This window comes from Carcharhinus amblyrhynchos, chromosome 11 (genome assembly GCF_965287045.1).
Source record: "Carcharhinus amblyrhynchos chromosome 11, sCarAmb.v2.hapA, whole genome shotgun sequence".
Classification (NCBI taxonomy): Eukaryota; Metazoa; Chordata; class Chondrichthyes; order Carcharhiniformes; family Carcharhinidae; genus Carcharhinus; species Carcharhinus amblyrhynchos.
The window spans coordinates 67,779,590-67,797,067 of record NC_137334.1 but is presented as its reverse complement, the minus strand read 5'-3'; the positions used below and the strand labels follow the sequence as shown (position 1 = coordinate 67,797,067).

Genomic DNA, 17,478 nt, shown 5'->3' with positions numbered 1-17,478 from the left:
TGTGGGAAATTTAACCCTATGAATCCAGGTAAGAATCCAATAACTATCAGACCTCCTAAACAAATGAGTTTTATTTATGTCTTAACATCATTAGTAGGTATTGTGGATCTCATTGTTCACAGTGGTTGAGTGTTCAATTTGTATAATTTATTTTTCTCTTCGGCAGCTGTAAATAATGATAAAGTGCCAATTATTGGATGTGATGCCAGTCACTTTTTGGACAGTTTGCCAATGACCAGCAATTCAGATAATGACAGGTAAATAAATTATAATATATTTAAAAATCTTCATGACCATCTAGCAGTTTATTTGTAGGTAAGAAATGTGCTCATGGATCAGAGAATTACACAGTGCAGGGGAGACCTTTCTGCCCAGCAATTCTGCACCAACACATGAGAAACACCTGACCTATCTATCTAATCCCATTTGCCAGCACTTGGCCTTGAATGTTATGATGTCCCAAGTGCTCATCCAAGTAGTTTTTAAAGGATGTGAGGCCTCCAGCACCTTCGCAGGCAGCACATTCCAGACCGTCACCACTCTCTGGATAAAGAGGTGTTTCCTCACATTCTCCCTAAACCTCCTGCCCCTCATCTTGAAATTTTGTCCCCTCGTGACTGACCCTTCAACTAAGGAGAACAGCTGCTCCCTATCCACCGTATCCATGCCCCTCATAAATCTTGTGTCTGGTATCTTGTAATTTTGTAAAATTTGAAAAAAGTTGCACCTTAGTAAAGGCTAAGTGAAAACATCTTTAAGGACATAAGGGTAAAAGGATTAGACCACAAGCCTAACAAGCCTGCTCTACTACTCAATACAATCAGAGCACCTCCATTTCCCTGCCTGCTCTCCATATCCTTTAATTGCCCAAGAGATCAAACATTTGTCTATCCCAGTCTAAATGTGCATCATACAGTAATGGCACAGAGGATGGCAGTAATGGAAGTACTGTCAATCACCTAGTAATCCAGAGGCCCAGGCTCATGCATTGGGACGTGGGTTCAAATCCCATCACATTCAATGAATGAATCTGGAAATAAAAGGTAGTTTCAGTAATGGTAATCATGAAACCATTGTCAAGTGTTGTACAAACCCTTTGGTTCACGAATGTCCTTTAGGGAAGGAAATCTGCTGTCCTTATCTGGTACAGATTTATATGTGATTCCAAATGCACAGCCCTCTGAAATGCCCTAGCAAGCATTCAGGTGTATCAAACTGCTGTGAACCTTAAAAGGGATGAAACTGATGGACCACCTGGCATCAACCCAAGCACTAGAAATGACAATTACAAACGCAGTCCTATTGACCCTGCAAAATCCTCCTTACTAACATCTCGGGGCTTGTAGAGCTGTCCCAGAAACTAGGCAAGCAGCAGCCTGATGAAGTCATACTCACCAAATCATACCTTACAGACAATTCTCAGCATCCAAAGGCATGTCTTCTCCCATCAGCAGGACACATCCCGCAGAGGTGGCAGTGGCACAGTGGTTTACAGTCAGGAGGGTATTGTCTTGGGAGTCCCTAACATTGACTCTAGATCCCATAAAATCTCATGACATCAGGTCCATCGGAACCACTTGGCTCCTAAGTTCCTTACAACCTTAATCCAAACATGGGCAAAAGAGCTGAACTCAAGGTGAGAAAGATCGCCCTTGACATCAAGGAAGATTTGACCATATGGCATCAAGGAGCCCTGACAAAACTGAAGACAATGGGAATCCAGGGGAAACTCTCCACTGGAAGCATACTTAATACAAAGGAAGGTTGCGGTTAATAATCTCAGTCCCAGGACATTGCTACAGGAGTTCCTCAGGTTAGTGTCCAAGGCCCAACTGCTTCATCATTAACCTTCCCTCCATCAGAAGGTCAGAAGTGGGGATGTTCACTGATGATTGTATAATGTTAGCACCATTTGCAACTCCTCTGAAGCAGTCTGTACCAAATGCAGCAAGACCTCAACAACATTCAGACTTAGGCTGACAAGTGACAAGTAGTATTTGTGCCACACAAGTGAGAGGCAATGACCATCTCCAACAAGAAAGAATACAATCATCTCCCCTTGACATTCCACACCATTGTCATTGTTAAATCCATAACGATCAACATCCTGGAGTCACCACTGACCAGAAACTAACTGGAATTGCCATATAAATACTATGGCTGCAACAGCATGTCAGAGGCTGAGAGTTATGTGGTGGGTAACTCCCCTCTGACTCCCAAAGCCTGTCAATAATCTACAAGGCTGAGATCAGGAGTCGGGTGGAATATTCTCCACTTACCTGGATTAGTGTCACTCCAATAATACTCAAGAAGCTCAACACCACCCAGAACTAAACAGCCAGGATGAATGGTAGCCCTTACACCACCTAAACATTCACTAATTCCACCACCGATGCACAATGGCAACAGTGTTTGCTATCTACAAGATGCACTGCAATAATTCATCAAGGACCCTGCAACACCCTGAAACAGAAGGGCTGCAGGTACATGGAAACACCATCACCTGTAAGTTCTCCTCCAGCCACACACAATCCTGACTTGGAAAAATACACCTGTTCCCTCACTGTCACTGGGCCAAAGTCCCAGAACTCTCGTCCTAACAGCACTGTGGTTTAAGAAATAGGCTCATCGCTATCAAGTTGGAGTGGAACGCCAAGTTCCACTCAGCCATCACTCGTTCTCTCTAACAGAGGTTGATCCCTATTACATCAACTCTTTAAATTTATAATTCTCATCCTTGTATTTAAACCCCTCAAGCCTTCATTCTTCCATCCTTCAACATCCTTCTGCAGTTCTACAACCACCCTGTTAAATCTCATCTGATTTTAGCATCTCATATGTCTTTCCTCCACAACTATTGGTGGCTATATCTTCAGCTTTGAGCCATATTTGACTCCAAGATGAGCTCCCAACCACATATTTATCTACACCATTGCTATGACAGCCTATTTCCAATCCATAGCATTATCCTATTTCACTCCTGCCTCAGCTTATTGGTGAGTTCAACCCTTATCCATGCCTTTGTTACCTCTAGCCTTGAATATTCAAATGCATTCCTGGCTGGCTTCAGACTTTCGACCCACCTAACCGTGGGTTATCCAAAACTCTGCTGCCAATGTTCATGCTCACACCAAGTCCTGACCAGCCATCAATATTGTGCTTGCTGACCTACACTGGGTCCCAGTTAGGCAACTGCCCAATTTTTTCAAAATTAATTCTTGTTTGCAGAACTCTCAATTGTCTTGCTCCCTTTTGACTTCACAGCTCTCAGAGGTAACTTTGTTCATCTAATTCTGACCTCTTGAGCATCCTGACTTTAATGACTCCATCATTAGTGGCTGTCCTTCAGCTGCTAAAACCTAAAGCTCTGGAATTTTCTCCCTAAACCTTCCATTCTCTCTGCCTCTCTTTTCTGCTTTAAGACACTCCTTAAAACTTACCTCTTTGGCTGGAGGTCAAATTTTGTTCCTGTGAAGCACTTTGGGAGATTTAAGAACATAAGAACATAAGAAATAGGAGCAGGAGTAGGCCATCTAGCCCTTCGAGCCTGCCCCGCCATTCAATAAGATCATGGCTGATCTGTCGTGGCTCAGTTCCACTTTCCCGCCCTCTCCCCATAACCCTTAATCCCCTCTCTTATCAAGAACCCATCAACCTGCTTCTTAAAAATATTTAGCGAGGCAGCCTCCACCACTTCAACGGGCAGAGAATTCCAGAGATTCACCACCCTTTGAGTGAAGAAGTTCCTCCTCAACTCCGTTCTAAACTGCCTCCCCCTTATCTTGAGGCTGTGCCCCCTAGTCCTACTGTCTTTTTTGAGCGGGAAGAGTCTCTCCACCTCTATCCTATCCATCCCATTCATCATCTTATACATCTCAATGAGATCTCCCCTCATTCTTCTAAACTCTAACGAGTACAAGCCTAGTTTATTCAGCCTCTCCTCATAGCTCAATCCCCTCAACTCCGGTATCAGCCTAGTAAACCTCCTCTGCACTCCCTCCAGGGCCAAAATATCCTTGCGCAGGTGCGGCGCCCAAAACTGCACACACTACTCCAGCTGCGGCCTCACCAATGCCCTATACAGCTGCAGCAAGACCTCCCTACTTTTATATTCAATCCCCCTCGCTATGAAGGCCAGCATCCCATTCGCCTTCCTGACCACCTGCTGCACCTGCAAGCTGGGTTTTTGCGACTCATGCACAAGGACCCCGAGGTCCCTCTGCACCGTCGCCTGCTGCAGTTTTTCGCCACGTAAGTAATAGTCCTTCCTACCATTCTTCCTACCAAAGTGGACCACCTCACACTTGCCAACATTAAATTCCATTTGCCATTTCCTGGCCCATTCGCCCAGCCTATCTAGATCCTTCTGCAGACTCTCCACACCCTCCGCACAATTTGCCTTTCCCCCAATCTTGGTGTCATCAGCAAATTTCGACACCCTGCACTCGGTTCCCTCCTCCAGATCATCTATATAAATGGTAAATAGCTGAGGCCCCAGCACCGACCCCTGGGGCACCCCACTAGTCACCAACCGCCAATCCGAATAGCACCCATTGACCCCCACTCTCTGCCTCCTATTTGACAACCAATCCTCTATCCACGCTAACACCCTACCCCCAACTCCATGTCCCCTGACCTTCTGCAATAACCTCTTGTGAGGTACCTTGTCAAACGCCTTCTGAAAATCCAGAAAGACCACATCCACCGGCTCTCCTCTATCCACTGCCCTAGACACATCCTCATAGAACTCCAGTAAATTTGTCAGACACGACTTCCCTTTAATGAAACCGTGTTGCGTCTGCCCTATCAAGCAATTCCCTTCAAGATGCCTCGCAATTTCCTCCTTAATGACGGATTCTAACATTTTACCTACCACAGACGTTAAACTAACCCGGCCTATAATTCCCCGCCTTTTGCCTGGCACCCTTCTTAAACAACGGCGTAACATTAGCCGTTTTTCAATCTTCCGGCACTTCCCCAGAATCCAGCGACGTCTGGAAAATAACCACCAAGGCATCCACTATAACCTCCGCCATTTCTTTCAGAACCCTCGGATGCATTCCATCCGGTCCTGGCGACTTGTCCACAATCAGCCCCTCCAGTCTGTCGAGCACCACCTCTCTAGTAACAGTAATGTCATTAAGACCCTCCAGTCCTACCACCTTTCCATCGCTAACACCCGGCAAATTATTCACGTCCTCCTCCGTGAAGACAGAAACAAAAAAGTTATTCAAGACCTTAGCCATTTCCCCATCCCCTACCACTAGGTCCCCTTTCTCATCCTCTAAAGGACCAACATTCACCCTAGCCAGCCTCTTCCTTTTTATATATTTATAAAAACTCTTGCTATCCTTTTTTATATTAAGTGCTAGCCCAGCCTCATAGCTTCTCCTACCCTCCTTTATCAACTTCTTTGTCAATCTTTGTTGACATTTAAACCTTTCCCAATCCTCTTCTCGCCCACTGCTCTTAGCTACTCTAAATTCCTCCGCTTTTAATTTAACACTTTCCTTCACCTCCTTCGTTATCCACGGCTTATTACCTCTCCTCCTACTGTCCTTTTTGACCATCGGAATAAATTTCTGCTGAGCACCAAGAAAGATCTCCTTAAAGATCCTCCACTGCTCCTCAGCAGACCTACCTTCCAACGCGCTCCCCCAGTCCACATTCGCCAATTCTTCTCTCATCCTACCATACTCCCCTCTATTCAAACAAAGGACGCGTGTCCGGGAACCCACTTTCTCCTCCTCCATCTGCAACAGAAACTCCACCATGCAATGATCACTCCCTCCAAGAGGATCCTTCACCGCAAGGTCCCTAATTCTTATTACATTAAAGGTGCTCTATAAATATAAGTTGTAAAGATGTTGTTGTGAGATAGAAACATAGAAAATAGAAGCAGGAGTAGGCTATTCAGCCTTTCAAGCCTGCTCTGCCATTCATTTTGATCATGAGCGATCATCAAATTCAATAACTTGTTCCTGTTTCTGTGCCCCCCATCCCTTGATCCCTTTAGCCCCAAGAGCTATATCCAATTCCTTCTTGCTTCTGGCTTATGTAAGCCTTGGGACTTTTTCTATGATAAAAGTGATTTATAAATGAAGCTGTTGTTGTTTCAAGAATTCTTTAAGGGCCTTCAACTTCCTTCTTGAGATCTCCTGGTTGCTGCTCAGCTTTTCCTATCAGCAGCTGAGGCAAGACATCTGTTGGCATTGGCCTCCCACCCAAACATTTAATGTCCCCCCTCACCCTAACCCTTCTGATTTGGGATGGGGTCTAAGTTCCTGCTTGTATCTGACTAAGTCTCTGAAGGAGGGACAGCAAACTTGAAATTTTGGGTCTTAAATCCTGCATGCCTCCAATGCAGAACACCATCCTCATTTAATTGAGAGATGTTCTCCAGCAATAAGTGCACAACTATGTTTATCTGGGTTTCTTTTTTTTTGTATTTCAGATTTTATTTATGACGTTCTGTTCAGTGTTTTGAGATATTGGATTTCTATATTGTTTTAACCATTTTTATTTAATGTTTTCAGTATTCTCTCTCCAGTTGAAAAAGGAAGGAAAGTCCAGTTTGCAGAAAGTAGCCATGAGATCCACCTTCAGACAGCATCTCTCCTTTCATCTTATCAAACTGTATGGAAGAAGTTTTCTCAGCAATCGGAGGCAGAGAGGGACTCCTTCCTGTATGGGACTTTTCCCAATGCATTCCTTTGGAGCACAGCTACTGCCTCATTTAAAATTGAGGGAGGTTGGGCAGAACAGGGGAAAGGAGAAAGTATTTGGGACAGATTTGCTCACGAGGGAAAGGTAGAAAAAAACCAGACCGCAGACATTGCCTGCGATAGCTTCAATAAAATTGATTATGATGTTTATTTAATGAGAGGTTTGCGATCCAACTCTTATAAGTTCTCATTGTCATGGCCGAGAATTTTCCCGACAGGACATCGGGCCAGCCAGAACCAGGATGGAATAGACTATTACAATAAATTAATTGACAGTCTGTTGGAGTCCAACATTCAGCCAATGGTGACCCTATACCACTGGGACCTTCCTCAAGCTTTGCAAGATGTCGGTGGTTGGCAGAATGAGGACATAATAATAGCGTTTCGTGACTATGCAGACTTCTGTTTTGCCACCTTTGGGGACCGTGTGAGGTACTGGATCACATTTAATGAGCCGTGGGTAGTTAGTTATGCTGGATATGGCACAGGTCAGCATGCGCCTGGAATCAGTGACCCAACTGCTGCAACCTATAAGGTGGCCCATTCTATAATCAAAGCACATGCCGAGGCTTGGCATGTTTATGACAGAAAATATCGTTCTCAGCAGCGTGGCCAAGTAGGGATAGCATTAAATTCAGATTGGGCTGAACCCAGTGCCCCTGGTAATCCAGAAGATGTTTTAACAGCTGATCGATACCTGCAGTTTATGTTGGGCTGGTTTGCCCATCCTATCTTTGTTAACGGTGACTATCCCGAGGCCTTGAAAACGCAGATAAAAAAATATAATCGGGAATGTCCTTCTGCTCCTGTGCAACTTCCATCATTTACAGAAAAGGAAAAACAATACATAAATGGAACCTCGGATTTTTTTGGTCTCAGTCACTACACCTCTCGACTAATCAACTCTACCACAAATAAAACATGTGTTTCAAACTACGATCGTATTGGGGACTTTTCTCCACAGATAGACACGTCATGGCGTCCGACTGCATCTCCGTGGATATATGTCGTGCCCTGGGGATTGCGAAGGTTATTAAATTTTGTCACTCAAGAATATACAGGTACCAACATTCCAATCTACATAACAGGCTATGGAATGCCAACAGAATATGATGGCCCTGATTCCATAAATGACACCACAAGGATAGAAAGTATTGCTGCCTATATTGATGAAGCACTGAAGGGTAAGTATATATTATTTTGATTATAGATAATAATGACAAAATAGAAATGAAAGTAATGGTAATGATATTTATCTGTAGATTACACAACCTCTCTTTTCAGCTTTAATATTGTTGATTATTGTATCACAGGATATCAACGATGACAATATAGCTCATTTTGTTGAATTTAAAAAGAAATTGCTGTGAATCTTGCACTGCATGTGCAGGACTAGTTTTTATGCATTTATAAATAGTCCACCTATACATGTTCATCCATTCATTCACTACTAAAACAGAGGCTGGAATTTCCCAGTCTCATGGTGGAAATTCTCAAAGTCAACGGACCTTTGGTTGGCCTGTCAAATTTTCTGTCATGACAATGATAATTCCCGCCACAGGTCCGATCAATATGGTGGCGGCACAGTGACACAGTGATTAGCACAGGTGCCTCACAGGGACCTGGTTCAATACTCAGCTTGGGTCACTGTCTGTATGGAGTCTGCATGTTTTCCCCATATCTGCGTGGGTTTCCACCGGGTGCTCTGATTTCTTCCCACAGTTCAAAAGACATGCTGGTTAGGTGGGTTGGTCATGCTAAATTCTCCCTCAGTATACTCAAACAGGCATCGGAGTGTGGCAATTAGGGGATTTTCACAGTAATTTCATTTCAGTGTTAATGTAAGCCTGCTTGTCACTAATAATAAAACTTTAGCTTTAATTGGAAAATTCCAGGCAGAATGTTCTCACTTACTTTAGAAGTGTAATAAACCTCAATTATTTTTTCTAATCAACCTACATCCTTCCACTCTAAGTTATATTATTTCTTGTGATCACAATATTGCAATGCTGTGAAGTAGTCTGCCCAGCTCTTTGTAGTAAGAAGTCTCACAACACCGGGTTAAAATCCAACAGGTTTATTTGGTAGCAAAAGCCACTCGCTTTCGGAGCGCTGCTGCTTTGTCAAGTAAGTACAGAAAATACATTTTCTTCGATATTTGGCAGAAATGCCAGGAGGTTTCACATATATTTGCTGACCAAAAAAATGATCAAGAGCTACAAAGATTATGGCTGCGATTTTCCATTCCCGCCATGGTGGGCTTCACTTTGGGGGATGTGGTGGGCCAGCCAAACATCCATTGTTAATTGGCAGGGCTGGAAAATCCCACCCATGAGTTTGGCAAGAAGGTAATGACATCAGGTACATGATGAAATACAAATATTGATGGTATTCTCACAGTCCATTGTGTGATGGAATATTTCTGCAAAATTAATGGCATTTAAAAGTAAAACATGCTGAGAAGTTGGGTATTGACTGTTAAACTATTTGATTAAAACTCTTACTGTGATTAGTTATATGTATTTGCTGCAAAACATAATTAACACCACCTTCGTTTTCCCCCATTAGCTTCAATTCTGGATAATATCAATGTGAAGGCATTTACACTATGGTCACTACTGGATAATTTTGAAGGTCCACAAGGTTACAGCCATAGATTTGGACTTCATTATGTGCATCTTGAAAACCCTAACAGACCCAGAACACCAAAGGAATCAGCATACTTTTACACACAGATCATTGAGAATAATGGTTTTGTTAACAGCTCTTCAAACAATTTAATTCAGACCCTTATTCCCAACAACAATGTTAAAAGATTGGGTAACTTGCCAGCATCTGAAGTGCCCTCAAAGGCAAAAGTTGTGTGGGAGAAGTTTTCAAGCCAGGAGGTTATGGAACGGGACAAGTTCTTATATGACACATTCCCAGAAGGATTTGTCTGGAGTGTATCCTCTTCGGCTTATCAGATTGAAGGAGGATGGAATGCTGATGGAAAGGGACCTAGTATCTGGGACAATTTCACACATACATCCAACATGGTCCAGAATGGTGACATTGCATGTGACAGTTACAACAAAATTGATGAAGATCTTTACATGCTTCGAGCATTGAGAGTTAAAAACTACTATTTTTCTATTTCATGGCCTCGTATTTTCCCTAATGGAAGAATTGACTCACTGAACCTTGCAGGGGTTGACTATTATAACAAACTAATTGATGGCCTTCTTGCAAACAATATAACACCAATGGTAACACTTTATCACTGGGACTTACCTCAAGCTCTTCAAGACATTGGAGGCTGGGAGAAAGAAGAACTGATAGATGTGTTTAATGCATATGCTGATTACTGCTTCAAAACTTTTGGTGATAGGGTTAAGTTCTGGATAACATTTAATGAACCTGCTGTATTTAGCTGGGAAGGATATGGCACAACTTCCTTTCCCCCCGCTTTAAACAAACCAGGTGACCTTCCGTACACAGTGGCACGTGTTGTGCTGAAGGCTCACGCCAAAGTCTTTCACACTTATGATGATAAATATAGGAGTATACAGAAAGGCTTAATTTCCATCAACCTGAATGCAGACTGGGTGGAACCAAAGATAATGAATCATCTCCGAGATGTGGCTGCCGCTGATCGCTACCTGCAGTTTATTTTGGGCTGGTTTGCACACCCCATCTTTAAAAATGGGGATTACCCTGATGCAGTGAAATGGCAGGTTGGAAACAAGAGTGAACTGCAACGTCTATCGGCTTCGAGGCTTCCCCAGTTCACGGAGAAAGAGAAAGCTTTCATCCAGGGTACCGCAGATGTTTTTTGCCTCAGCACGTACACTACAAAAATTGTACACCATCACATTGCCAAACTCAGATCGCCTTCTTATACATCTGATCGAGATACAGCTGAAGAATTTGACAGAAGTTGGCCATCTACAGCGACTAAGAAACAAAAGGCTGTAGCCTGGGGCTTGAGGAGAGTATTGAATTGGATCAAGGAAGAATACAACAATCCTCCAATTTACATAACTGGAAATGGTGTAGCGACGAAACCTGCTTCCAGTGTGGATGATACAGACAGGATTTTCTACTACAAAACATATATCAATGAGGCACTAAAAGGTTATTTGTTCTATTTTTCTGCTACAAACAGTACTGAAAGTGCCTGAGAGCATTTGTAAAAATTCTAAATTTTGAACTAAGTGCCTCTGTTGAACAAAATGAATAGAAACATATATATTTGTTTAGGAAGCAGCAACTTCTCATTATCTCTCTTCATGATTAGCCTTACAGATATTTTCTATTAATACGTTAATACAAATTTGTGAATTTACAACATGACATCGAACTTATAGGATCTTAAAGTGAGAGAAAAGCAAAATGAAAAATGTGAAGAGTCTGGCAGAGAAATCAATTGGCTATAGATTAATGGAAATAGAAGTTGTGTCTGCTGTATGAAGAATACGGGTGGCACAGTGGCTAACACTGCTGCCTCACAGTGCCAGGGTCCTAGGTTCAATTCCAGCTTTGGGTCACTATCTGTGTAGAGTTTGCACTTTCTCCCCATGTCTGTGTGGGTTTCCTTGGAGTGCTTGGGTTTCCTCCCACAGTCCAAAGATGTGTGGGTTAGGTTGATTGGTGATGATAAATTGCCCCTTAGTGACAGGGGGGTTAATAGGATAAATGCATGGGGTTACTGGAATAGGGTGGGATCATGGTTGGTACAGACTCGATTGGCTGAATGGCCTCCTTCTGAACTGTAGGGATTCTGTACTAATTTTCTGCGACTATTAGTATTGTTTTCTGTTATATGCTGTAGTATCTGCATCCTCATTTTAGATATGTAGCCCTGAACATCCAGTAAAACAGGATATCATAGTATTTATTTAATGGTTCATGCAATGGAAAGTAACGTAGTGATGAGCCAAATAATCTGAAATTCATTATTTTCTCTTTTAAAAAACAAATTGCAGCTCACAAGTTGGATGGTGTTAATCTGAAAGGCTACACAGCTGCATCCCTGTTGGACAGCTTTGAATGGGTCGATGGATACAGTTTGCAGTTTGGGCTGCATCATGTAAACTTCAAAGATCCTAATAGACAGAGGACTCCCAAGCGGTCTGCCCATTATTATACAGAGATAATCCATGACAATGGCTTCCCACCTCAGAAGGAAGATGAATTTCTTTACGGAGAATTCCCAAAGAACTTTGCATGGAGTGCAGCTACCGCTGCCTATCAGGTTAGCTTTTACTATAAAAAGCAAAATACTACAGATGCTGGAATCTGAAACAAAAACAGAAAATCTTGGAAAATCTCAGCAGATCTGATAGCATCTGTGGAGACATGACCGCAATTCTCCCATCCCGACCCACAACTTTTCTGGCGGGTTGCGGTGGGAGATGCGTGTCACCAACCTCGTTCTGGGATTTTGCGTGTGCTCCAGGAATGCGTGTGCATCTCCCAGAGCCAGCAAACAGTTGCAGGCTAGACCACGCTGGAAACCAGCATGAAAGCAGGTAATTAATTTGAATTTGTTTTTAACATGTTTTAAATGTAGTTTGAATGTAATTATCAGGAACTTACCGGTCCCGATTGAATCTCCCACCCCACCAGTACTTAATTCTGGCGAGGTTTAGAGTAGCTCCACATGTTCGGGGAACTAGCAAGAAGACCTGCCGAAATGAAGGCAGAACAACTGGGGCCTCACAAGAGGTCAGGCAGTGAGGGGTGGTGCCCCCGGGCATTGGCACCCTGACAGTGCCCCCGGCACTGCCCAAGGGTAAACTTGCCCATGCCTAGGGAGCATCTTGGCACTGCCCACCAGGCATCGGGCAGTGCCAAGGGGAAAGGGCCAATTGTGAATGGGGCCTAGGAGTGATCAGTGGGGGTGGGGGGTTCCGCTGCCACTCTGCAGACAGGATCGGTCTGGGATGGAGGGAGGGCAGCAATTGGGGCAGGATGAGGAGTGGTGGTCTGCCTCCTGAGGGCATGGGGTCTGACCCTGGGGGTGGTCAGCGGTGGGGGGGGGGATTGCCATTGCTGGAGGGGCACTGATGGGTGGGCTGGACATCGGGGCACTCCGGGGCAGAAGTGTCAGAGGGCTGGCCCGGGAATTGTTGCGAGGGCCGTGATCAGGCCATGGGGGGAGGGGAGGGGCTGGAGGGGCAGCACTACGGGGGTCCCAGGCTGGCCAGTGATTGAGACTGACAGATCAGGACCACTGCGCATGCGCAGCATTCCAGAACTGGCAAACTTTGGCGCAAATAGGCCCTGCCCCCTGGGTTTTAATAAGATTCATGACTGGGACCTCTGCAGTGCCCAGAGTGGGGAGATTCAGGTGAGAAGTTGAACTGAAAAAACAGTCAGGATCTAGAACAGTTTTCCTGCCAATTCAGCAATTGTGGGAGATTCGCGGCCAATATTTTGAGTCAGTCCGAAAGGTCATCCAGGCTCGAAACATTGGCTCCATTCTCTCTGCACAGCTGCTGCCAGGTTAAGTTTTAAGTCAACTGTTGTTGGTTTTGGTACTACAAAATATAGCCCTGTGACATAGAATTAACATTTTATCAATATGATAGCGATAATGCACAGAAATCATAAACATTCACAGCCAGCATTTATTACCTGCCATGATTTTTAACCAGAAAAGGGCCACACTTTTTGTATATCCATACTGTGAAATTAAGTATCTAAAAATAGTAAATTGCAAGCAGAAGAAAGTCTGGGGTGGGTGGGGGGGATGAAATAGACTGGATTTTGCTATCGCTGGTAACCTCAAAGAGAGCTTCCCCCAAAGACTTCACCTTCTTTGTGGTGCACACTTCCCCTTTCACAACTCCAAGTTAAGGGGATCACTAGGTATCTAGCAATAGGCAACAGTGATGTCTGGTTACCGTACTTGCTGAGACAGTCACACTGAACTACTTTCACAGATAGCAGCCAGCAAATGAAATTCTTCCTCTGTCAATTGATATTTTCAAATATTGAAATAAAATGGATTGAAATTGTAAGCTGAAGGAAACTTTAAAGCAAACTTTAAAAGAATCCATTTTTAAAAGTGTGGATTTATTTTCCTAATGGAGGAATTTTTAATTCCAGATATAAAATTAGTTTTTCAGGCTCAGTAAAGATGTTTCATAGTAGTTGTGAAATTAGTGTGCTCTTTAAAAAAAGAGTTACACTTCATTCCATGAAGTTTAATTTTTGGCAAAGATTTTTATGATGAGGCTGAATGTGTTTTTCATCAATTCACTGATTGCTTTGAGATTTCAAATGGTGGGGACCTCACCCTCTGCAGAACGTGCGGAATCAATGATAGCAAAATATGGACTTCTACATGATTTGTGCATGTGCAGACTGCCAAAATTGCTGTCAATTTCAGTGGAGGGATAAGAGCGAACTGATAGTTTCACTGTCATTACCACTGCAAAATCTGGGTCACCATGTATGAAATTATCCCAATTCCAATGATGCAATCTGCCTCCCAAGTGTCTCACCATTGTTACTTTAAATTCATAAAATCATTAGAAATCAGAGCTGGAGTAGGTCATTCAGCCCCTGAGCCTGTTGCACCATTCACTAAGATCATGGCTGGTCTCATTATCATTTTAAATCTACTTCATTCCAACCTCCCCTTGAAGATCAGATTCCCTTGAAGATCAGAGACCTGTCTAATTTAGCCTTGTATATATTCATTGACCCAATCTCCACTGCTCTCTGGAGGCAGAGATTTCCAGAGATCAACATTCCTTTTGAAAGAAGAAATTTTTTCTCATCTCCATCCTAAATGGGGACCTATTATTTTGAAATTGTACCCTGAGTATTATCTAATACATAAATTATCTATACTATTGTCAATCACTACAATCCAATTTCTAGTCATCTTACTGCTGTATTATTTCCTTTAGGTGATGGTGATCTAAAGTCTTTCTTACACCATCTTTGCTTGCCAATAATTTCACTATTTATTTCTGACAGTCATGTATGGTCATTCCAATATCATGAACAACTCAGATGGCTTTCCAAAAGGAAGCTTTATGGAATAGTTTAGTAACACAGAAGGTAAAGTGGCTATGGCAAGAGTTACTTTATTCTACAACCTCTGCTCAGATGGGTTGTAGCAATGGTTATCAGATCATGTTTATTTATTTCTATCTGAGCTATCAGTTTATCTGTTTTACTTTGAATTCCAAGTGCATTCGGATACTGTGCATTTAGTTTTATCCTGTTATTATTTTGTAATGCCTCATTTTACCTGCTGAATTACACTGAGATTTGTACTCTCTGTCCTTTCCTGTTACCACCTGTTTATCCTTTCCACTATTAATACTTTTCTTTTTTGCCTTGCCTCTATTTTTTAATTTACTACATCTTCCCAAATTTGATCCCTTGCCTGCACTATTTAGTTTAAAATCTTCTCACATTATGTGCTTCACAAGAACACTGGTCTCAGGATGGTTCAGGTGTCCCAGTGGTACAACTGACACTTTTCCTCGTATTGGGGCCAGTGCCCCACAAACTGGAAGCCAGTTCTCCTACACCAGTCTTTGAACCACGCATTCATTTCTCTGATTTACTGAGGGGTGTGACATTGTGTCAGGTAACTCACCCTCTCTGACGACCTGCAATGTCTGCAACTCAGACTCCAGTTCAGCAACTCAGAGCCAAAGAACTGTCTGCCATTTCTGTCAATCTTATTTATTTAATCAATCAAAAAGTCAATTATTTAGACAGATAAACTAATAGAAAGTTGTACTCATCTTGCTTGGAGGCAAAGAAGGAAATTCATAAATCACAAGAGGTTGAAAGAAAGTAGAAAAAGGAGCACCTCTTTCCCACTTGAACCAAATTCCTAACTACCCACTCAATCTACTTTGAACATCTCTATAAAATCTCTATTGGATGTCCCTTTTCTCAAGAAAACAACCTGAGCATTTCTAATCAATCCATGTAATTGGAAGACCTTTATCCATATAACTATTTTTGTGAATCTTTTCTGAACCCTCTCAAATGCCTACGCTGAACACAATATCCTGGTTGACACCAAATCAGTACTTTATCAGCGTCACAAGTAGGCTTATATTAACACAGCAATGAAGCTACTGTGAAAATTCCCTAGTCACCACACTCCAGCATCTGTTTGGGTACACTGAGAGAAAATTTAGCATGGTTAATGCACCTAACCAACACATCTTTCAGACTGTGGGAGGAAACCAGAGCACCTGAATGAAACCCACGCAGACACAGGGAGAACTGTGGAGTGCAGACTCCATAGGGACCCAAGCCAAGAATTGAACCCGGGTCCCTGGTGCTGCAAGGCAGCAGTGCTAACCACTGTGCCATGAGGTTTATCAAAACAGCTTTTGTACTCTGATTTTTAAAGCCCAGAATCCCATATGCTTTCTCAACCTGCCCTGCCACTTTCAGTGGTTTGTGTGCATGTACCCCCAGATTCCTTTGCTGCTGCAGCCCCTTCAGAATTGCACCCTTTAATTTAGTGTTGCCTCTCCTCATTCTTCCTCCCAAAATAAAAACTTCATACTTGTCAGCACTGAATTCCACTTGCCACTTGCCCACTCATTCCACAAGCCTGTCAATGTGAAGTTTATCACTACCTTTCTCACAATTCACAACATTTCCAAGTTTTGTGTCATCCACAAATTTTGAAAATGTGCCCTGTGCACCCAAGTCTTGGTCAATAATAGATATCAATGATTCTAATCCCTGGGGAACTCGCTGACTCCACTCCAAAAAAATCTGCTACTCCCTGTCTCCAGCCAATTTTATATCCGTGCTGTTACTGTTCCTTTTACTCCATGGGCCACAGTTTTGCTGATAAGCCTATTATGTGACGCTTTATCAAAATCTAATGAGCTGAGATTCCATGCAAATAACAGTATGTGGCCACATAGGCTGGCAAAAAAACATAGGGTCTATGGAATGGCTCAAATTATGTTTGATTTTGATTTGATTTATTATTGTCACATGTATTGGTATACAATGAAAAATATTATTTCTTGCGCATTATCCAAACAAAGCATACCGTACAGAGAGCTAGAAAGGAAAGGATGCAGAATGTAGTGTTACAGTCATAGAGAAAGATCAATTTAATGTGAGGTAGGTCCATTCAAAAATCTGACAGGAGTAGGGAAGAAGCAAACAATGAGTAACTTAATCATTGAAAAGTCAGACAGAAATGGTGAAAGGAAACTCAATGTGCAGACATGCACTGGAGCATGCAGGCAGGTGACAGGGAAGCCAGTATTTGACCTTCCGTTTTATATTGGGTAGGATAGATGTTGTGATATATAAGGCAGTTGTGAGGAGGGCTGTTCTGTTTGGCAGTCCGTGGTATCCTTCTCATCAGATAGCCAGCTTAAAAACTTGACAGATAAAATGTAAGAGCAAAAGTTCCCGAAACACCCACTAACTGACTGACAGGACCTGTATGTAGTGTGGATAGAAAATTACAGCATGTGGTGCACTCCTCCTACTGTCTTCCTTGACAATTTTGGGCAGATTCATCTCTGCCTGGGGGTGTGGGCTGATAGCTGGCGGGCACAGACATCCTGTGGTGAAACCTTACCTGCCTAGCATCTTTCCTTCTAAACAAGTCATTTTTTTCTTTCCTGATCTAATGAAATCAATGCATCCGGCAGTTGCCTGGCAATCCTTGGTTTTTTTTAAATGAATGCAGATCCAGCATAACGCGATGGAAAAGGGGGAAAACTGTGGTTATCCCTACCATTTGAACTTC

The 17,478-nt window shown here is 42.8% G+C and overlaps 1 protein-coding gene across 1 annotated transcript in view; it reads left to right on the top strand.

The window, feature by feature from the left end:
• The window catches only part of LOC145350210 (lactase/phlorizin hydrolase-like), a 56,299-nt gene that overhangs the window by 21,222 nt on the left and 17,599 nt on the right, over positions 1 to 17,478 (top strand). Inside the window, exons 6-9 of the mRNA XM_080199273.1 lie at positions 167 to 257; positions 6,537 to 7,909; positions 9,294 to 10,841; positions 11,693 to 11,961. Coding sequence (XP_080055399.1) covers positions 167 to 257; positions 6,537 to 7,909; positions 9,294 to 10,841; positions 11,693 to 11,961 — 3,281 coding nt within the window. The remainder of the gene's footprint in view (positions 1 to 166; positions 258 to 6,536; positions 7,910 to 9,293; positions 10,842 to 11,692; positions 11,962 to 17,478) is intronic.